This window comes from Ipomoea nil, unplaced genomic scaffold (assembly GCF_001879475.1).
Source record: "Ipomoea nil cultivar Tokyo-kokei standard unplaced genomic scaffold, Asagao_1.1 scaffold2159, whole genome shotgun sequence".
Classification (NCBI taxonomy): domain Eukaryota; kingdom Viridiplantae; phylum Streptophyta; class Magnoliopsida; order Solanales; family Convolvulaceae; genus Ipomoea; species Ipomoea nil.
The window spans coordinates 4819857-4843583 of NW_017618587.1; the positions used below are offsets into that span (position 1 = coordinate 4819857).

A 23727-nucleotide genomic window follows, 5' to 3' on the forward strand; every position below is an offset into this window, starting at 1 on the left:
CGACAATTCGGGAGCAACTTCTCAAAATGAGGGGAGGTAAGTTACGGGGTTCATTATGCGCAGTAAGCAAATGTCTAGCTTCTGTGTTCAGCTGAGTGATCATGATTTACATCTTTTTAACTGCTCTGTCGGGCCGAGGTGTATGGGCCCTTGGGAATTCAACCTTTTGGGAACAATAATATAAGAAAGACTTGCTTCAAAAATAGTAATTAAGTCAATTGAACATGATTTTTATATCTAAAATTCATGATGAATTTAATTTTTGTTAACGCCGCTTCGGTTGGGGATGGGTTTTGTTACTTTATTTGCTATAAATCTAATGCTCTTCAAACTTATTGGCTTGTACTCAATAAGGTCGAGCTCGTGATTTACCTGATATAAACTTAAAGGCAGAAAATTATATTGTGGATCATGATTCACAGAATAAGGTGAAATACTAATAAGTGTCTATTTTTAATATATTAAAGATTCATTTTTAAATATTATATTAGAAATGAATATTCAGTACACTAAAAATAAACATTCTAACAATATAACGTACATGTAGTACATAAAAAATGAATCTTTGGTATACAAAAAATGAACATGTATATCGGTGATTAATCTTACAATGTGTACCATGGTTCATGATATAATGATGATTGATAAAGGCTTTTCCACATTTATTATATTGACTTGTCCCAATACAATTAATACCGTAAGTTTTCTTAAGAATTTATGATTAAAAAAATAGTAAAAAGTGAAAATTATTTTTTGTATTTATTTAATAATTATTTTCTTGTGCGAATATATTAATGAAATAATATTAAATAAGGTTATTGCTGCACACCTATATTGATATATATCAACATTCTCATTAATTTTTAGACATAGTTGGGTCTTGGGTGGCCATAATTTAACCAAAGGCCGCCGTGGTATAGTGTATACATGGTGACTGGCTCTGCACCTAGATTTTCACACTTTTATCTTTGTTTTTTTTAGGTAAATATTAGTTTTTGAGGAAAATGATCAAATAGGCCCTCAAACTTTAACTTAAAAGTCAATTAAGTCCCTAAATTTTTTAAATGTGCAATTACATCCATCAACAATTCATTTAAGTGCAATGAAGTCCAAAAACAAATTAATGACCTGCTATCACAGGTCATTAGGGTTCAGGCCACCTTCTGGCAAATTTTTCGGCAAAAAAAAAAAGTGACCGGCGAAATTTTCGACAAAAGAAGTGACCGGAGAAATTTTCAGCAAATCTGGGTCGGTTGCTGGTCACTTTTTTTTTTTGTTGGAAAATTCGCCGGAAGGTGGCCTGAACCATAATGACCTGTGTTAGCAGGTCATTAACTTGTTTTTGGGCTTCATTGCATCTAAATGAATTGTTGATGTGTGTAATTGCACCTTTAAAAAGTTTATGGGCCTAATTGACTTTTAAGCTAAAGTTTAAGGGCCTATTTGACCCTTTTCCCGATTTTTTTAAAAATAAATATGCATGTGTAATTGTGTACTATTAGTTTTTTTTTTTTGATACTTGATTATACTTGATATAATTAGACACAATTATACAGGTATCATCGATAAAGTACATATTTAGTTGTATTCGATATTATCATTAGCACTTAATACTTTCATATTAGTTTGAAGGGGAAAATTATTAAATAAACTATTAAACTTTAAAAATTAATTATATCACTGAAACTTTAAAAATTTGTAATTAGACAAATGCATCAACTTATCATTTTTGGGCATATGAGCCCAATAGTCCTAAAGTAAAAACTGGTAATTAGGATCCTGGTGATGGAAACCAGTTATCCCCTTTGAAGAAAAAAAAAAAGAAGGCGGCAGGCCACCGATCACCTTCTTCGTCAAAAGAAGAAGGCGGCCAGCAGGTCACCTTCACTATTGAAGAAGTTTACCAATTAAAAAAGCGATCAACAATTGTTCATTGATTTTTATCACTAGAGCTCTAGTTTTAGGTACCGATAGATAATTAATTATTAGGTTCATATACATAAAAATCACAAATTAATATATTAGTTACAACTTTTTAATATTCAAGTGTCAAGACTCTTTCGTAACCCTTTCCTCAGATTGAATATAAACCAAACAAATATATATTAACCTCGTACGACATGGCTGATGACACCATTCAGATACGTCTAGAAAGAAAACTGAAATTTTTTAATTCAAATGACAAATTATTATTTTACTTTTTAATCCATATCACATCACACATAAAGATAGAAATTGAATTCATATTTACTGTAGTAGAAAGAGATATCATTTATTATCAATTATACACCGACTTTCTCGAAAAATAAATTATGACAATAATGACCCTCGTATTATTATTATTATTATTTTTTTTTTTTTTTTGGATTTTTCTTGTGGGTGTTGTTGCTTTCACTCTTTCAATCCTTTACTTTGCAATTGAAAACGAAGGGGTGTAGGGTCCACTTTCTTTTATTAGCAAATGGCAATCCATGCTTCCTCTCCACATATACATCAAGGAGCATTTAGGGAAAAAGAAATTTTATATATATATATATATATATATATATATATATATATATATATATATATATATATATGTTCACACGTATTATTGACTATATTGAGTACCACAAAATAAATGTAACGTGATATTATGAAATTTGATAGTCATTTTTTTTCATTTGATAATTCCACCAAATTGACTCCAACCCATGATACACAATTTATTAATTTATAAAAAAAATAGATACGGGGTATAAATATATCTATGTACCTTCTAAATATTCACTTTTTTTTAGAATCCTACTGTACTACTGACACTGTTACAATATAATATCTGTTTATATCTACTTTCTCAATTTATTAAAGTACAAATAGTCAATATCACCTCCACTAGAGCTTGAACTTATAAACTCCCATTTGAGAGAGTTACTTCATACCACTAGACCACGAGAATATTGGCCTAGGTGTCATTGTTAAACTTACCGGGTGGGGGTTATACGTATTAATGTTATTTATTACAATGTATTCCATCCACATAAAATCTTGTAATATTCCGAAAATCCGAACCATTTCTTGTGGATGTGAAATTGCTAAATTCTCCCATTCAAGGAAGCAGAATAAAGTCAACTACCGATAAAGAAGGGAACGCCTTTTGAAAATAAGAAAGAGCAAAATTTCTTTTCTTTTCTTGTACGAAAAGAGCAGAAAAAGGACCATTTTTATTTATTTATTTTTGCTTAGGTTGATCTAATCCAACACGAAAGTTCAAAGTCTATCCTCATCTTGCTTGCACTCCCAATTAGAATACGGAGTAGTAATTAAATTGACAATCCCTAACATCACCACGTGCTTCCATTTTTCAACGACAATAAGTCAATAATTGATAATTTTTGCATGAAAAATATTACGATATTTCTTTTTTTTTTTTTTTGGGAAGAAGCGATATTTCTTATTATTTTTATAAGGACTCTATATTTTAGACACATTAGAATTTTTATTTTTATATTATTAGGAGTATTGACACTTTGTATGATTATAATACATATCTTCATCATGTATTTTATATCATAATGAATTGGTCATTAAGAAGATTTTTTTTTTTTTTTGAAAGGGGTCAATAATAATATTATTTTCATAACTATTGTCTAAATGGTCAATGGCTACAAACCCTACCCAGAAAAAAAAAAAATCATTGTCGTCGCTGGCCAGTGACACTACATCCGCTTCTCGCATCATCAATATTGTCTATCCAAACAATAAATACTCTACAAATAGCGCATCACTTTATCTCCATTAAACATATATACTTCCTCAAACTATTTGTTAGGGAAGACTCGACTTGTTTTCTTTCTTCGTGGTCAAAATCTTAGTGGATACGTTGAAGACTTGTTTCTGTGTCTATGACCGGATAAGTGTTTCGTTGTAGACTTGTTGTATCCTTATAAATATATCTCTTCATCATGCACGTTATATCATAATCAATAATAAAATTATTCTCAGAATTATTGTTGTCGTCATTTCTATAATATATATTTACTGATACAATTTTTAATTTTTTTGAAAAAACTGGAAAACATTTATGTTAATTCCAAATGAAAAATATAACTCCCATCTCTTACATACCTATGAATGTACTTGTATCACTATTTTTACCTACCCTACCATTACTTATATATTTATGTATTACTATGATTGTATTTATTACTTTCTTCTCTTACTTGTCATATTTTTTATATTATCTATTTTTATCTCCATATGTGCAAAGAGTTAGATATTATTCAAATTATCTAAAGCAAAATTAAATTGATCTTTAGATTTTACATAAACTTGCTAGGTTGTTACATTGGTTAAGATATTTTTAGTTATATTAAGGAGTTAATACCATTTGAGGTCCCCCGAGTATAGTGATTTTGCCATGTTTAGTCCTAAACTTTCAAATTGACCATATGTGGTCCTTCGACTTTCAAACTTAACCATTCGTGGTCCAAGTTAACCACACATGGTCCTTCAACTATTAAATTTTAATCATCCATGGTCCTTTCATGAGGATCACTACTGGTTAAATTTCAAAACTTGAAGGACCATGTGTGATTAACTTGGACCATGAATGGTTAAATTTGAAAGTCGAAGGACCACAAATGGTCAATTTGAAAGTTTAGGACTAAACATGGCAAAATCACTATACTCGGAGGATCTTAGATGGTATTAACTCTTATATTAAGATATAAATTGATTTGGATATTGAATGTTAAACTTCATATATATTGGACTAGAAAGTAAAATATATAGTTTAAAAATTCACTTGAAATTTTGAATTTGTGTTATTTGTATAAGGTTGTAGTCACCAAAAAAAAAAAAAAAAGTGTGGTAAACATGTCTTCTAAAATATAAAACAAAAAAAAAATAAAATAAAAAATGTAAACTAAAAAAATAGAAAACAGATAATGGAAAACTAAAGTAAATGGGGCCCAAGTGCTAGGCAATGTCGAATTTTGGGTTGTGCAAGCTGTATAAGTGAACAATAGTACATGGCCTCAAATTTTAGAGAGTTTAATATTTAATTTTTACCTAGTTAGTTAACACAAATTGTAATTAATTTAAAAGACTCCGTAAAGAAATGGTAGATATGCGTTTCTATGGTGTCCCATCTTAGAAGTCAAAGGTTTACCCTGATATCAAACCACTTCAATTTTTCACCACCATAATTCTTAGTGTTTCAATCTCAACGTTCACTTAAAAACACTCAAAACTTACATAAAAATCACTTTGCTTGTACATGGGGCATGCATTGCAAAATATTACGGAGTATTAAATAAGATCCATTGCCCACTCTCATCCTCAATTGTGCCTAGGGGTGACCGCGGTTTCAGTTCCGGTTCCGCAAATAGACAAACTGAAATCGAAATCGTAAAGTACGGTTTCGATTTCGGTTTATGAACCGGCGGTTCCGGTTAGAACCGTGGATTTTATATAAATAAAAAATTAAAAAAAAAATTAGAAGCCTAAAGAGGCAAAGACCAAAGTATGATGCACGCCTCCTTGCGCCACTGCCCACTGCCTCTTTGCGCCACTGCCCACTGCCCAATGCGGCAGTGAGGCAGTATGCTACACGCCTACGGCCTGCAGCCAACAATTAATTTTTTTTCTTTTTTTACAGTTTGGAACCGGAACCGTCCGGTTCTGAACCGGAACTGACGGTTCTGATTTTTTTATTCCACAAACCTTAACCGGAATTTTATTGGTTCCGGATAGGAACCGGAATCGGCGAACGATTTCGGTTACTACAGTGTCGGTTACAGTTCGAACCTCCGGTTCGAACCGAACTGTGGTCACCTCTAATTGTGCTCAAGAAAAAAAAAAAAAAAAAAAAACCAATAAATTGTTGTATGTGATCTATATAAACTCAACTAAGTGAAGAGGATCTCAACCATAACGGCAAAGTAGTTATTTAGAATAGTTGTATTCCTATCCCCAGAAAATCGACTGACCCACTCCGGCGGCTCTTCTCTCCCCGAGGAGGTGCCTCACTGCACAACACTTTTCCGACGGAGAAGCTTTCACTAGAACAAGGGGGGAATGAGTTTGTTCTCCGACGAAGACGAAGGCGACGTATTGGTGCCGCCGCCGAACTTCTCGGCGGTGGAAGATTTCTGCATTTACAGATCAGGATTCCCTCAGCCCTCCAATTTCCCGTTTCTCCAGTCTCTCAATCTTCGCTCCATCATGTATGTTTCGTAGTTCTAAATTTTGTTTTCTTCAACGTTGTTGAGATTTGATGTTTGTTCTGGAGCTGAAGACTTTGATTTTATGTACTCATATATGTATATTTTGAGTGCAGATATTTGTGTCCGGAGCCCTACCCGGAAGAGAATAAAGAGTTTCTTCGACTTAACAAAGTGAAGCTTTTTCAGTTCGGAATGGATGGCACAAAGGTAATAGTTTTCCCCTTTTCCCCAACCATTGCTGTTATGTTTCAAATGATTGAGAACAGCTATTGTTAATTTGTTCCGTGTTTGTGAGTACCAAGGTTTTGTGATTTTTCATATTGCAGAACTTCATTTGTACTCACTGGAAAATGGAAATATTCATAATTCATGTAGAAATGCTAGCTAGCAATTGTTTCTAGATTTTGACCTTCATGGTTTGATCTTTGAATGTCATCATGTAATCTCCAGACTGTTATTACTTTCTGGGTTGGAGTCAACTATTCAATATAGGGCATATAATCATTTCCTTCTTTCCTTCTTAAGAAATACTAGCATTGTTTTTCATCAGAACAGAGCCCAGATATTGGTCAATGGCTTTGGGATGGATTTTACATGAATATTGGTGCTGTTGTTTTGTTGTAGACTCTCTGATGTTCATATTTTTTTCTTTGTTCACTTCAATGGCTTTGAGTGAAGATTTTCTGTTATATTAGCACTGAATTACTCTATATTGGAGGAAAAAAAAAAAAAAGAACAGTTTATGTATCTACAAGATTGCTTTAGATCTCTATAAACTTTTTGTAGGCTGACAGTAGAATAAATTATGTATGGAATATATCTTCTTTTGTTGCCTTTTCTTGGATCTTTAGTAAGATAGAACCTTTTTGCTTTTCAGGAGCCATCAGCTATTCCCACTACTGCCATACAAGATGCTTTGAAAGTCTTAATTGGTATCAATCTTATTATTATGCTGTGACTCTTGACCACTGTCCTATTTCTCAAACTAGTACTGATATCTTTATACTTCCGTTTTTTAGATGTGAGAAACCATCCAGTCCTGATCCATTGCAAGCGTGGAAAGGTATAGCTTGCCTTGAGATATCAATATCTGATTTTTAATTTGTGCCCTCGCTAAGAATATGCGGGCTTAGTTTTGTATGCTGGTTTTAACTCGTTACTATATTTAATCCTGCAGCACCGAACTGGCTGCCTTGTTGGGTGCCTGAGGAAACTGCAGAATTGGTGTTTATCATCAGTGCTGGAAGAGTACAAGCATTTTGCGGGTAAAAAGTGGAGAGAAACTGACTATAGGTTTCTTGAGGCATATGATGTCTCGTGTATAAGGTATTGCCTTCAGAGTATCATTTACCGCTACCATAGCTCAAAGAAGAGGCGCTTAGTTTACGGAGAAGAGAGTAAAGAAAACCTGGGTAGTTTCTGTTTAGCAGGGGTGATCTATATCAGGCTTTCTAATTGATTGAAGAAAGATTGGATTGCCCATTAGTCCTTTTACTTCAAGATTTTTGGGAGTTATATATTTGTGTAGATTTCTCTTATGTTGTCATTTAATTGTACAATAATTGAAATGCTAGTAACTTTGGCATCTTCTTAGAAGTTTGTTGTGTACCTGATCCATGATAACAAGATTCCCAGGCACCATACCCCACTGCAGGTCATATTTCCTGACCTGCATTTTACCTAAGTAAACTACATGTTGAAGAAAAAGTCAATTTAGCAAAATTTTCTAGATATCTCTCAAAGAAGACAAAGAAGAAGAAGAAGAAATGCAATAGAGGATAAGAAAGGAGTTCAAATCTGTGATTATGGAACATCAGTTCTACAAAACTGCCAGTTTAAAACAAAGTGAGAATTTTCCACAATGCATGAAACCAGAAGCTCACAAGGGACTACTTTATTTCAGTCTATACCACACTAGGACACATCAATGTTACAAGACCCAAACCAATTAAAGCAAATAATAGCTCGACATGGGATAGTTGGTTTGACCGCAAGCTGAGCCAACCTCTTTAGATCAACTTGTGAATGGTTTTCATGTCGGCAGCTTCCTTGAGAGTCCCTTTCTCAACATGGTCCCACCATTTGAATATGAAATTATCCACAACAAGTCTGAACCAAGGGGACAGTTTTATACCCTCCTCGCCAGCATCTGCTTTCCTCAAAATTTCTTTCAACTGCTCTTGGTTCACGTATTTAACATCTGCAACCTCATCGGGGTTCGGATGCACGCTGACATCCCGCACAATGAAGAGAAGATAGTCAACTGCAAGAACAAGCCCAATTAGTATGCCCAGGTGCAAGGATCCGTACATGTATTCTTATGTAAATATATAAGCAGTGATGCATTATGAAATGCTAATGCTGCAATAAGAAGAAACTAGGAGGAAAAGCCAATAACAAGCAGATAAGTGCTTGTTTGGCCACTCAATGGCTCCTTTTGGAAAGGGACTCTTCTGAAAAGTCCAATTTGGAGCTTCCCAAGACAGTTTTTCCTCTTATCTAGTTTGAATGGCCTTATTATTGCCCTTTATTGGCCCAGCTTTTGTTTTGTTTTTTAGTGCTGATAAACTCCAAAATAAAAATTGAAAAAAAGAAGAAATAAGAAATTTTTTAGGATGTGATAGGGTAATTTTGATTTTTTTTTAAAGCATCATTAAACACCCTCTTCTTCTCAAAAGTCAAAAGAGAGCTTCTCAAAGAAGCCTCAAATCAAAACTTCTCAAACAAGAAACAAGTTGCCTCTAACCTACCTCAAAAACAATTTTGTAAAAAAAAACCTACTTCGCCCAGCTTATTGCTCTTGGAGTAGATAAGCATCAATAAGCTACAGGCCAAACAAGCACAAAGGTTTTACAGAAAAGCCTCTTTTGGAAGAAGCCATTGGCTAGGCCAAACAAGCATGTAGTAATTTGCTCAGTTTGACACGATACAAACATTGCCCCTAGGGTAGTAAATTAACAGCTGATGAAAAATGCAAGTTTCATATAGGTAGAGTGTAAAAAGCCCTTACGTTCATGTTCTCCCCACTTCCCATCAGAAGGTGCTTTGTAAAGCATACGGCCCAATGGTGTGAACTGGTCAACTGGGACATCTTCAGCAGGAATACCCAATTCATCAAGAAGTTTCCTTTGGGCAGCATTTCTCACTCCTAAAAATGAAATAATAGGTCAATTAAACATAGTGTTGGTAGCTGTGTCAAGTTTGGAAATTCAGTGTACATAACAGATATATTTACCAAGTGCATTCTCATCAATAAGCTCGGACTCCCGGTAAAGAGGATGGCTGCAGCAAGTGTTAGTCCACACCAAAGGGAAGGTAACTTTTGTTGCAGATCGTTGCTGCACAGCACACATATCAGAACATTCATAAAATGCTTTTAAGAATATTGAAGTTATATATCAGTATACCACCCAACCCTACCCAAAGATTTTTCCATAATAAGTGGGGTTGGCTACAGGACTCTGCAACACCACTTGACTTTTATGGAAGTCATATAATGGCGCCAAACAAGTGAAACAGCACATTACATGACCAAGATATTAATTCTATAAAGGAATTACCTTACTGAAACCAACAGGAAGAAGATTCTAGAATATACATGCCAAGTGACATGAAACAGTTTAGGTGCTCAACCAAATGCTTGGCAAAAGCAAATGAATTCACTATTTTAAAGCAGCACCAATCAAGCACTTATACTGTTGGCCTGTTGCTTAATAATTTTCACTATTAAACCTTTATTCTCAACAGGATGGAATAGTTTTTTAACAGTTCTTACTTTGGAGTTGAATAGACACTATACTGACTACCTATAAACTGATCTAGTCGCCTTTCTCTTTTGAAGTCAACCCAGGTACATGGTAATGCAGTCACAGTATAGAAGCCTTGAAAAATGAAGACTAAGTCTCAACATGTAGACAAAGATTGTACCATTTCTATACAACAGGCCAAAACTTCAAGATTGCTACATATTGCAATCCACCCAAAAGATAGGAATGAAGTGTTTCCTTATCTTACTAGTTACAACCATTAAACAAAACATGACACCTTTTACCTCAGAATAATATTCTCTATGAATTACATGGTTCCTTATCTTACAACCTTTTCCTCTTTCCTGCCCTCTATATAGTTCTACACGTGCTGACATTGATAATGTAACATAAAGACCCAAAAGTATATTCAATTGCCTCTTTCATTCAACTTAGTAAAGGAAAGGAAGAATAGCAATGAAAAGCTTTTTTGACTTGCATTACTAATTCTGTACTAAAGGTGATTCATTAGAGATAATAATGTATTTTGTATATGTACCTGAAGAAGCAACTCATATTTTGAATTAAACAGGAAAACACTGAAGGCTCTATGCAGCAAGTTTTCAGATTCAATCTTCTCCATCAGATGGCCTGCATATTGACCATAATGATTTATTGGTAAATCATGAATTTGTGACTGCTAAATATATGCAACCAGGAGTATAATAGACCAGTAAATTATAGGACAGCAACTTGTCAAAAGCGAGAACTAAAAGCACTATAAGTGACAGTGAATTAGCTGGTTTCTAAGCAGGATTACCCTATAATGTTAAGTGTTCAATTATCAGCTTGCAAGTCCCTATTAAACAAACTGAAAACTTACAACTAAATGTCAATAGATTCCACACTTGTTGGATATGTATCCAATACATGTCAAACAGATAATGACTGTAATCATTGGAAACCAAAGTAAATATGTTTCCATTCATGTGAAGGCCTGATTTCTTAATAAATGTTTTACCATTGAGGTTTTTTATATAAGTATATATAAAATGTGAAGTTAAATTAGCTTTTTATTATACCAAAAATATATGGTTTGAGATAATTGGTATAGTGGAATAACTAGGGAAATTCATGGAGTACTAATCTATTGTCAAATACAACTTATTTGAAAGAACAAAATGAATTGGTAAAATAAGTTCTTAATCAATAATTTTTTGAGACAGTTAAAGGCATGTTAGGTCACATGATAAATGATACAATTACGAAACATCACCACTTATGTAAAGTAGCTGTCATAGTGTCATGCATAAATTACTTAAATGAGCTACTAGAGTGTAAAAAGGGACACAAGAATATGATGCAGATGGTAAGAACACTATATAAAATTTGCATACCAAAGCCAAGTTCCAACTTGTTGAACGGAACCAATGATAAATCAAATTTGCAGCACTATTTCATCACATTTAAAATGGCTTCTCATTTAAGTAGAACTAAAATATTAAACTGCTTTCTTTATCCATTGGACTGCAATGTTATATACTTGACAAATCTGTAGACTCTAACACTTCCCAAGTCCCAATTATACATTAAAAGAAAACAATCTTACCACATATTTAAGTAGAACTAAAATATTAAACTGCTTTCCTTATCCATTTGACTGCAATGTTATATACTTGACAAATCTGTAGCCTCTAACACTCCCCAAGTCCCAATTATACATTAAAAGAAAACAATCTTACCACACATTTAAGTAGAACTAAAATATTAAACTGCTTTCCTTATCCATTTGACTGCAATGTTATATACTTGACAAATCTGTAGACTCTAACACTCCCCAAGTCCCAATTATACATTAAAAGAAAACAATCTTACCACACAAAGGACTAAATTTAAAATTTGCGCCATAATTGTGGCACTGAAACCGATTAGATCTTTGAATTGAATTTTTAGATGGCATCTATTAGCGATTCAATAACACCAGAATATACTGACAGTAAGAAAGATGTAAAAATGGGGGCTGAAAAGTGCACTTACAATTGTATTTGGTATCATGACCAACAACATTGTCATTCTCATCAACCAATATACATCTGCAGTAATCAATATTAGATGTTAACTTTACTATGAAATGCAGCGAAAACTATCATTGACACTAGACAAACATATAACTATACTTGATATGCAGTACATATGTTTGTTTCGTCAGTGATTTAAAGATGAATGCATACAAAGGCAGTCAAGGTTCAGTTGTCATCTAGAAGGTATGAGAGAGACACTACAGCTTTGTTCAATTACAATCTAAATGGAATATTCAACAAGTTATGAAGTTAAACTAACAATGTCAAAAAAGAGGCATGCATATCCAAAAGAACTAACAAAATCATGGATTCGCTTAAGAGTTCCATCTTCCAGTAAGCATAAACTATTGCAAACAGTAACTAAAGCAATGACAATAGTGTAATAACGCTAAGGAAGCAAAAAAATCCATGAAATCCAGTTGAACCAAACTTAACTTCGGAGAGACCAGTAGATTAACATATCTGTATCGCTTTTTAAGTTGGAGATATAAGTATAATGATGAACACACGCAAAACAAGTAAAAATAAGTATAAACGGCGAGCTAAGTTCCGGAGACCCCCAAAAAATACTACGAGAACAGAGAAGGAAATTGCAGAACACTCTTCCTCCATAATCGACTTTACAGCTAGCCTTAGAGGTCCATTGATTTAGATTCAAATCGCAGTCGCAGCATCATCAAATGAAATCGCAACAAAGAGGACCTCAAAAAACGGGGAAAAGAGAAAGAGAGCAGTACGTACTCGTCCTCGAACATGAGGCGGCGCTGGACAGCGTCCATGTTGGCGTCGGCGGCGGAATCAACCATAGCTCTCCGAAGATTGTGAGATTTGATTGGTTGAGAAAAAGGAGGATAGCAATGGAGGAGGAGCAGTGTGAGCTATAGTGTTGAAGGCTCGAAGAGCAGCACCTGAGACTTATATAGATGGAGGAGTCATTGGAGCTTCCGCCAACATTTGTTGATTTTCTTTCCTTTATTCCATCTTTTGGACTTCAAATACGAGTGAGTATACGACTTGATTAAAATTATACTCCCTAAAGTACGGAAAACGGTAGTATTATACGTAAAGTTTAACTGCCACCAACAATTTACTTGTCTCTGATTCTCTATCTCTATCTCTATATATATTAAAGTAAAATGGATGGGCAAACTGCTAATTTATTTTACATATATTTTATATACATAATTACAAAAATGCTAAATAAATTATACAAAAATCATTACAGATTTACTAAATATAATATTATAATAATTAATTTCATCAAATTTCCTATCTTCAATTCTGCTAAATCAACTTCAATAAATTATTTAAATTTATCTTGATGTAAAATAAAATCAAATATTTATTGGAAATCATTCCAAATATGAAATAACTAAATTTATATCATTTTTAAAAACAAAATCATTCCAAATATGAGATAACCTTATCATTGCCGACTGGATCTAATTTACTAAATTTAATATTATAATAATTAATTAATTTCATCAAATTTCATAACTTCAATTCTGCTAAATCATTTTAAAATTCTTAACGGAATTGCAGTATTTATGTAACAATTAACTCATTTCATTGTTTAAAAAAAAATAACTCATTTCACATCAACAGTGCAATTATAAATTTCTGCAGACACCACGATCTAAAATAAAATCAAATATTATTCAAAATTATTTCAAATATGACCAATATTGAATATTTTATATGAACCAAATCGGTAAAAAATAATTATAAATTATTTGAATTTATCTTGATGTAAAATAAAATCAAATATTTATTGAAAATCATTCCAAATATGAGATAACTAAGTTTATATAATTTGTAAAAGCAAAATCATTCTAAATATGAGATAACCTTATCATTGCGTATTGGATCCAATTTATCAAATTTAATATTATAATAATTAATTAATTTCATCAAATTTCATAACTTAAATTCTGCTAAATCATTTTAAAATTCTTAACGGAATTGAAGTATTTATGTAACAATTAACTCATTTCATCAATGTCAACTACCATGTAATGCAATGGCATCCCGGTTACCCATACAAGGGCTTAGATTCTTTGGGCTGAAAATGTTTGAGAGAGTATAGAACAGATATTACCTTGTAAAGAATTATAAGTATTTCAAAAAAAAAAAAAAAAAAAAAAAAAACTCATTTCATCAATTGTGCAACTATAAATTTCTACGAACACCACGATTTAAAATAAAATCAAATATTATTCAAAATCATTCCAAATATGACCAACATTGAATATTTTATATGAACCAAATCGGTAAAATAATTATAAATTATTTGAATTTATCTTAATGTAAAATAAAATCAAATATTTATTGAAAATTATTCCAAATATGAGATAACTAAATTTATATCTTTTTTAAAAGCAAAATCATTCCAAATATGAGATAACCTTATCATTGCAGATTGGATCCAATTTACCAAATTTAATATTATAATAATTAATTTCATTAAATTTCATAACATAAATTCTGCTAAATCATTTTAAAATTCTTAATGGAATTGCAGTATTTATGTAACAATTAACTCATTTCATCAATAGTGCAATTATAAATTTCTGTGAATACCATGATGTAAAATAAAATCAAATATTATTCAAAATCATTCCAAATATGACCAATATTGAATATTTTATATAAATCAAATCGGTAAAATAATTATAAATTATTTGAATTTATCTTGATGTAAAATAAAATCAAATATTTATTGAAAATTATTTCAAATATGAGATAACTAAATTTATATCATTTTTAAAAGCAAAATCATTCCAAATATGAGATAACCTTATCATTACAGATTAGATCCAATTTACCAAATTTAATATTATAATAATTAATTTCATCAAATTTCATAACTTAAATTCTGCTAAATCATTTTAAAATTCTTAACTGAATTGCAGTATTTATGTAACGATTAACTCATTTCATCACTAGTGCAATTAAAAATTTCTGCGAACACCACGATGTAAAATAAAATCAAATATTATTCAAAATCATTCCAAATATGACCACCAATATTGAATATTTTATATGAACCAAATCGGTAAAATAATTATAAATTATTAGAATTTATCATGTAAAATAAAATCAAATATTGTCTCCTACAACTCAAGTACAAATGCTACATCAACAACCAACGTGGTATACCACGAAATTTTCAATAATTTGTAATTGTGTGACACTTATTTTTGTATATTGTATATTAAAGTAATTTCATTATTGTTACTATTTTGCCTTTACATTTTTCTAAAAGATCGACTTTGTAATTTGCAAATTTTAATATAGTAATCTCTTAAATTTTTCACACAATTAAACAATATCTTGAACAATATCCTTCCCCTGCATGGCACAGGTACTATACTAGTAATTGAATAAAGAAAAATAAATGAATTTTTCCACAATAAAAAGAAATGAATAAAACTCATAGCTCGTCTCATTTTATTAATCAAACAAAACATAACATATATGAGATGTTTGGTAAATGACTGTTAGTTGTTAGCTAATTGGATTAGTGTATTTGACTAGTTGATAACATTAGCTGATTGTAGAAAAAAATTGATAAATTAGCTGATAGTTGATTACATGCAAAATGATTTTCTCAAAAAACTTATCGAAAAAACTGCTTTTGAACAGTTTTTTAAATGTTAGCATTTTAGAATAATAAGTTTTTACAAAACTTAATTAATCAAACACTTATATTGATTGTTTAACCAAGTCAAACAGTTAATAGTGATCAAATAAGTTAAAATTGACTAATAATATCACGAAAGGAGGGAAGGAAGAACGAAGGTCACTGTTTTATTGAAGCAAAGGAATCCAAAACTGCTTTCAACTAACTCTTTAGACAAGTCTGACACAGACTTTTTATATACATCAAGAAGAGAGACTACTAACTCCCTAACTGCTTTGCTAACTGATATAACTAACATGGAGGTTAGTCCTCTAATACCCCCCCCCCCCCCCCTCCCGCAAGCTGGGATGTATATGGAATGGAGTCCTAGCTTGGAGATGAGTTTTTGGAAGGGTAAAGGCTGCAAAGATTTAGTCAAAACATCAACAATCTGGTTAGTAGTAAACACATGGAGTAACTTGATGACGCCTTTTTGAATTTTCTCCCTAATGAGGTGACAATCAATCTCGATGTGCTTTGTACGCTCGTGGAAGACAAGATTTTCTGCAATAGCCATTGCTGACATGCTATCAGTATACAGTATGACAGGTTCTTCTATTCTCACTTCCAGTGTCTCTAGTAGAAAAATCAGCCACTGAATCTCACATGCAGCAAGGGAGATGGCTCTGTATTCAGCTTCAGAGGAAGACCTAGACACTGTGCTTTGCTTTTTTGACTTCCAGGACACAAGTGATTCACCTAAGAACATACAGAAACCTGTTACAGACCTTCTGGTATCAGGACAAGATGCCCAATCAGAGTCAGCAAACCCCCTTAGTTTTAAGCTAGAAGTGGCTGGAAAGAACAATCCTTGAGCTGGGCAATTTTTGATATATCTCAGAACTCTATGGGCTGCTTGTAGATGCAGAGTGGTAGGCTTGTCTAGAAACTGGGAAAGCTGTTGGACTGCAAAACAAATGTCAGGCCTTGTAATAGTCAGGTATAACAAACGACCAACAAGCCTTCTGAATGATTTGTTGTCCTGCAATGGTGAATCTTCATCTTCAGACAGCTTCAGAGTATGTGTCATGGGGGTCTTCATTGGCTTGCTTCCCAAAAAACCAGTCTCTGTTAATAAATCCAAGGCATATTTCCTCTGATTGACTGCAATGCCTTTATGAGTTCTAGCCACTTCAATACCTAGAAAGAACTTCAGATTCCCAAGATCCTTAATCTGAAACACAGAATGTAAATGGTCCTTAATTTGTTGAATTTGATTTCCACTGCTGCTTGCCAGTATAACATCATCAACATAGACCAACAGAGCTATGAAATTGTCACCAGAACCTTTTGTGAATAAAGAGGTGTCACAAATGGCCTGTTTAAATCCCAGTGCAATCAATTCACTTGTAAGCTTAGAGTTCCACCGTCTACTTGCTTGCTTGGGCCCAAAAAGAGACTTTTTTAGCTTGCAAACCTGCCCTGGATGTTCTGCAATAAAACCTGGTGGAAGTTGCATGTACACCTCTTCATGAAGATCACCATGAAGAAAGGCATTGTTCACATCTAATTGATGGAGTTGCCACCCTTTTACAGCTGCCACAGCAAGTAGTGCCCTTATGGATGTGATCTTGGCTACTGGACTGAAAGTATCAACATAGTCCAATCCACAAGTTTGGGTATATCTCTTGGCAACTAACCTTGCCTTGCATCTTTCAACAGTGCCATCTTGTTTGTATTTGACTTTATAAACCCACCTGCAACCTATGGCAATCTTGGTGGGAGGAAGAGTAGTTAGATCCCAAGTGTGGTTGGCTTGGAAAGCATCTATTTCTGCTTGCATAGCCACTTTCCAACAGTCATGCTGAATAGCCTCATTATAGGTTTTTGGTTCAGCTCCAGTCTACACATTTAGGGCAAAGGATTTGTATGTAGGAGAAAGTTTATCATAGGATAGGACAACAGATAGAGTGTGAGGGGTGGACCTTTTACTGGGGAGATGACAGCTGTAGTCCTGAAGGTATGCAGGCCTAGATACTTGCCTGTTGGATCTTCTAACTTGCAGTTGGTGTGGCTCAGTATTGCCTAGACAATGTGTTGGCCTCTCATTGTGAGCTGATGCTACATTTTCAGAGCTATCAACTGGATTGCCATCAGACTGGGAGAGAATAGGTGGGATGTTATTTGGGTTTGTGGGTGATGTAGTGCTGGAGTTTGGGAGAATTTTGGGTGGGTAATCATCATGTATATGTGTTGGGTTAGGCAAAATAATGGGAGATTTGTTTGTGTGTTTGGTTGAGCAGTATTGTGTCTGGTAGGGAAAATTCTCTTCATAGAATACAACATCCCTTGATAAGAAGACTTCTCTAGTATGCAAATCATACACCTTGTATCCCTTCACAACAATGGAGTATCCCAGAAATATGCACCTCCTAGCTCTTGGGGCAAATTTGATTTTATGAGCCTTGAGATTGGCTGCATAAGCTAGACAGCCAAAAACTCTAAGATGGCTAAACTGAGGAGAGTGTCCAAAGAGGACCCGATGAGGGATTCTGCCTTGCAAACCATCTGAGGGTATTCTGTTGATAATGTATACAGCCTGTAAAATGCAATCTCCAAAAAAACACTCTGGTAAGCTGGCTTGAAATCTCAGGGCTCTTGCAACACTAAGGATATGCCCATGCTTTCTCTCTACCACACTGTTTTGCTGAGGTGTATAGGGGCAAGAAATCTGGTGAATGATCCCTTTTTCTTGGTAAAATTTGTCCATCTTGAACTCTTGCCTATTGTTTGACCTAATACACTTGATAGTTTTTCCAAACTGTGCGTGAATCAGGGCACAAAAGTTCTGGACCATACTCCTAGCTTCATGCTTGCCTCTCATCAAAAAAACCCAAGTTAATCTGCTAAAATCATCCACAATGGTCAGAAAGTACTGGTGACCATAAATGGTGTGAACACCATATGAACCCCAAATATCCACATGGATTAGGTCAAAACAGGCAACAAAAGTAGTGGTACTAGCAGGAAAAGGTAGCCTTTTCTGTTTAGCCAAATGACATATGTCACAAACTGAATCTTTATTTGATTTCAAATCAGGATTGTACAATTGTAGCATTTTCAACTTTGAATGAGAAACATGTCCTAGTCTGGCATGCCACAAGCTGGCAGCACTACATACATTCACTTTGATGTCTTGTACAGAATCATATGAAGAGAAAAAAATAGGCTGCATCAAATAGTATAGCCCTTTTTTCCAATTTAGCCTGTCTAATCATCCTCCCATGGACATGATCCTGTATGATGCATACATCAGAATGCAATAACAGTTTGCACTTGGAGCTTTTAATCAGTTCACTGACAGATACTAAGTTGTAATGAAAATCAGGCACACAGAGGGCATTCTTCAAAACTAACTCAGCTCCATTAGGAAGTTCAACATGCATACCAACAACTTTCTTGGCTTCTGTTAGCAATTGATAACTACAAACAATATGGTGAGTAGCACCACTGTCTAATATCCAAGGTGTTTTATCACTAGATGGTGAGAGGGAATTACCTTCTAGTTGAGTGCTGGGGATAAAGTTTGCTGAGATCACATTTTCTTGTGGTCTGATTTCATCATCCAGTGGAGAAGCCTGACTATACGTACTGTTCTCCCTTTGCAATAACTGCTTGATCATCATATACTCACTTTGAGACAGTGAGACAGTATCCCCTAAAGTAGCTTGACCAGTAACCTGCACTTGATTAACTGCCCCTGTATTCCGGTTTCTTGGCTTCCATCCGGGAGGATACCCGTGCTTCTTATAGCATTTTTTGGATATGTGTCCATTGAAACCACAATAGGTACACACTGGTTTCTTATTCCCATTGGGGTAGAATTCTTGGCTCCCCCAGAGGCTTGAGCAAGCAAAACACTCCCTGTATTTAAGTTGTCTGCTGATTGAGGGCAGAAACTCATACCACTATTAAACCTTCTCTCCTGTTGTTGCACCATCAGGAAAGCATCGTCAACAGAGGGTAGCGGCTTCATCATCATGATTTGCGACTGGACTGAGGCATAGCCATCACTCAATCCTCTCAGAAATACGGATAAATTTTCACTATCCGAATGGTATTGAATTTTGTCTAGCAAACCACAGTTGCACCTTCGTGCACAATTGCAAGTTGGAAGGGGCCTTATGACTTGCAGCTCATCCCATAGGGACTTCAATTTGGCGAAATACGCACCTACGCTGAGGTCTCCTTGTCGAGTCTGGTGAACTTCAGCATGTAAATCTGAGACGCGGAAGATATCGGCTTCACTGAAACGTGATTTCAAGGTTCTCCAAATTTTCTCGGCCGAACCTACCCAGAGAACAGTCTGAGCGATCTCAGATGATAACGAACGCGTTATCCAGGTGGCAACCATGTTGTTGCATCTCCTCCAATATGGAAATTTAACATCCCCGGCGTCCGGTACTACAATGGTTCCATCCACGAACCCTAATTTGTTCTTGGAGAGAAGCGCCATTTCCATCACTCGAGCCCAGGGGTGGTAATTGCGTCCGTTTAGGACTTCGGAAACGAGAATTAGGACCGGATTCTCGCTGGGATGTAAGAAATAAACACTTGACACATCGTTTGGATCGAAGACTGTGCTCGCACTGACCGTCGAGGCCCCGCCGGAGCTGTGGTTTCGGTCTGAAAACCCGGAGGCCTGCTCTCCGACTAAAAACCTGGAGGCCTGTTCTCCGTTTGAGGCACCGAAGGTCTGATCGCATTCGCTGCTCCTGTCCAGGCCATGATCTTCTCTCTCTCTCTCTCTCTAGCGCTCTGATACCATATTACGAAAGAAGGGAAGGAAGAACGAAGGTCACTGTTTTATTGAAGCAAAGGAATCCAAAACTGCTTTCAACTAACTCTTTAGACAAATCTGACACAGACTTTTTATATACATCAAGAAGAGAGACTACTAACTCCCTAACTGCTTTGCTAACTACTAACTCCCTAACTGCTTTGCTAACTGATATAACTAACATGGAGGTTAGTCCTCTAATAAATAAGCTAACTATGTTACAAAACATAGCCATAATATATAAGTAAAAAATAGAGTAAAAATCCCCCCATATTTTTAAAGACAATAATTACAATTCTTAACGAGAGATAATGTTTAACTACCCAATCTCAAGATAAGCCTAGATTAATCCAGTTTTGCTTGGAGATTATTTAAGATATATACTTCTTTCCAAAATTAAATACAATCAGTTTCTCTTTGGTGATGAGTCAACGCCTCTTAATTACAAAGTTAATTGTTGAAATTTGATTTAGTTTTTTTTTTTTTTTCGAGAGTTACTGGCTCTATTACATTGTAGTATCTGTTCATATACTTTCTCAACCTTCTGAAACACAAAGAACCAATAACGCCTCCACTGAGGCTTGAACTCATAATCTTCCAATTAGAAGTCCAACCCGGATACCATTAGACCACATAATCTAGTTAGTTATAGATTTATTAATACTTTGATTATTACTCACTATTAAAATTACAAATCTAGTCCTTTAAGAATTGAATTATTTTCAATCGTAATTCATCGTTAAATTTTCTACGTATAAATTATTAATAAAATTGTAAAGTCATGAAAATTGCACTAATTGCTTATCATAATTCATATAGGAAACAAATCCCTAATTGTCTCATTATTCTAGCAATTCTAATTTTTACCATCAATTTTATCCGTTAATACAAGAAAAAGCTTACATTGGATTTCAATTAAAAATAATTTAATACTTATTGATTAAATTTAATAGCTTTAAAAGTTAAGGACTAAACTTGAAAATGAGTGATAGTTAGGTAACTAAATCTAAAATTAATTCAATTTGAATAAATCTCATAATAGTGAAAATATCAAACCTTGTGTGTGTGTATAATAAAAAAGGCAGAATTTGTGTGTGACCATGTCACATATGAATTATTGTCTTTGAGATGGATCGAGTCAAGATGAAAATATAATACTTATAGTGATAAAATAATACTTTATATTAATCAGGGTTAAACTGCTTATTACTTATAAGAAAAAGTATAATATTTTTACATTTTTATTTAAAAGTATTACATTTTTCTTTATAAGTAACAAACACTTTATTCTTGATTACTATTACATTTTTAAGCATAAATATTACATTTTCATATTAATCTGACTCATCTCACGAATAAAAGATTCGTAGGACAATCTCACAAGAAAAGTTACTTTTATATATATATATATATATATATATATATATATATATATATATATATATATATATATATATATATGTATGTATGTTTTTGTACATAAGAATAGTGGCGTGCCAGGTGACATTAAACAAATAAATTAAACCATTTTTCATGATGGGCATGCTACTGGGGCATAGCAGCCCATGTGTTCATTGACCATATACAGCTAGTGGTTAGTATTATTTTTAATTTCGAATTTAAAATATGATTTGATGCTCATGAACGTAACTTAACGCAGTTTTTCTCTGACCCTGTGAAGATCCCTCATCCCTACTTCAACAGAGACAGAGACAGGGATGAGAACTAAAATTCAGAAAACAAGGAATTGTTACCCATTTTTTTATTGGAGGGCGGCGAAGGGGATACCCTCCCCCGTACATTAATTTTCAAAAAAGTTATATATATATATATATATATATATATATATATATATATATATATATATATATATATATATATATATATATATATATATATTGATGAAGTTATAAAGAAGTAAAGACTTGTACTATACTACTATTTGGATTTAGTAGTTTAAAATAAAATTTTAATATTTAAATTTGTTTGTTTAACTATTAAAAATTATACTAAACTACTAGTTTGAATATAGAGTTAACCGGATATGGAGATTTCGATCCCTGAAAATTTCTCATGATGTGGAAATTTTTTTATTTCTTGACGGGGAGCGAGGCGAAATTGTGAGGACAGAGACGATGAGTTTTATACCCAGCCATATCCCATTGCCATCGCTACTCTTGTTTTTAAGCATTAAGTATTTAAGTTTAGATTTGATTTATGCTCTTTAATTTTTAGTAGCCATATCAATAATAATAATAATAATAATAATAATAATAATAATAATAATAATAATAATAATAATAATAATAATAATAATAATATTATTATTATTATTATTATTATTATTATTATTATTATTATTATTATTATTATTATTATTATTATTATTATTATTATTATTATTATTATTATTATTATTATTATAGAACAGTGAACTTCACCAACCTATTAGTCCAACTTCTTGAAGTCAGTATTGGCATATTGCCACAAATTGATTGCAACCTGCAAAGTCAGATATGGTGTGATTTATTCAATATTCAATGATAGTGTGTGCCACAATACTAGGGCGATTAACTGAATATATAGCCAACCACATAGCCATTATAATAACTGTCCGAAAATAATATCAAGGTACACTGGTATGGTGGACGACCGTGATTCAAAACGGTAGTTTTTAATTTCTATTTTTTTACTAACAATTAAGAGTGCACAAAATATGATTAATCGACCAAGTAGAAACATTTTGATTCGGTTAATAATTAAGGATTTTAAAAATTTTCGATTAATGGTTAATTTGATTCAAAACTACAATCAATCAAATTGCGTGATATATATATATATATATATATATATATATATATATATATATATATATATATATATATATATATATATATATATATAGAGGATTATTTTAAAATACAAACTCCTCTTAAAATATAAACTGTGTGCATGTAAGTATGTTAACGTATACACAAGCTAATCCCGATATTGTTGGCAGTGTGCCCAGTGTGCGTGTAAGTATGTTAATGTGTGCACAAGTTTTGATGGATGGTTGTGATTTTTTTCTCCTACGCACTGTGACAGTGCGTGTAAGTATATTAATGTGTGCACGAGCTTTGATGGATGGTTGTGATTTTGTCTCCTACGCGCTGTGTAGATGTAAGTATGTTAATGTGTGCACGAGCTAATCCCAAAAATTGTTGGCAGTGTGCCCTGTGTTTATGTA

The 23727-nt window shown here is 33.4% G+C and overlaps 3 protein-coding genes across 3 annotated transcripts; 1 reads left to right on the plus strand and 2 right to left on the minus strand.

The window, feature by feature from the left end:
• The first annotated feature begins 5856 nt into the window (after positions 1-5856).
• On the plus strand, positions 5857-7805 carry LOC109149705 (probable tyrosine-protein phosphatase At1g05000). The gene is made up of 5 exons (XM_019297636.1): positions 5857-6209; positions 6323-6416; positions 7087-7141; positions 7229-7272; positions 7387-7805. Exons 1-5 carry the CDS (start codon positions 6061-6063, stop codon positions 7666-7668), a joined length of 624 nt encoding a protein of 207 aa, XP_019153181.1. The 5' UTR covers positions 5857-6060; the 3' UTR covers positions 7669-7805.
• Positions 7806-7988: 183 nt separating this feature from the next.
• LOC109149704 (isopentenyl-diphosphate Delta-isomerase I) lies at positions 7989-13001 on the minus strand. The gene is made up of 6 exons (XM_019297635.1): positions 12778-13001; positions 11993-12048; positions 10515-10606; positions 9445-9547; positions 9220-9357; positions 7989-8472 (listed from the first exon to the last, which is right to left on the minus strand). The coding sequence occupies exons 1-6, from the start codon at positions 12840-12842 to the stop codon at positions 8219-8221; spliced, it is 708 nt and encodes a 235-aa protein (XP_019153180.1). The 5' UTR covers positions 12843-13001; the 3' UTR covers positions 7989-8218.
• Positions 13002-19376: 6375 nt separating this feature from the next.
• On the minus strand, positions 19377-20174 carry LOC109149246. Its single transcript, XM_019296907.1, has one exon. It carries the CDS (start codon positions 20172-20174, stop codon positions 19377-19379), a length of 798 nt encoding a protein of 265 aa, XP_019152452.1.
• Between the last annotated feature and the right edge of the window lie 3553 nt (positions 20175-23727).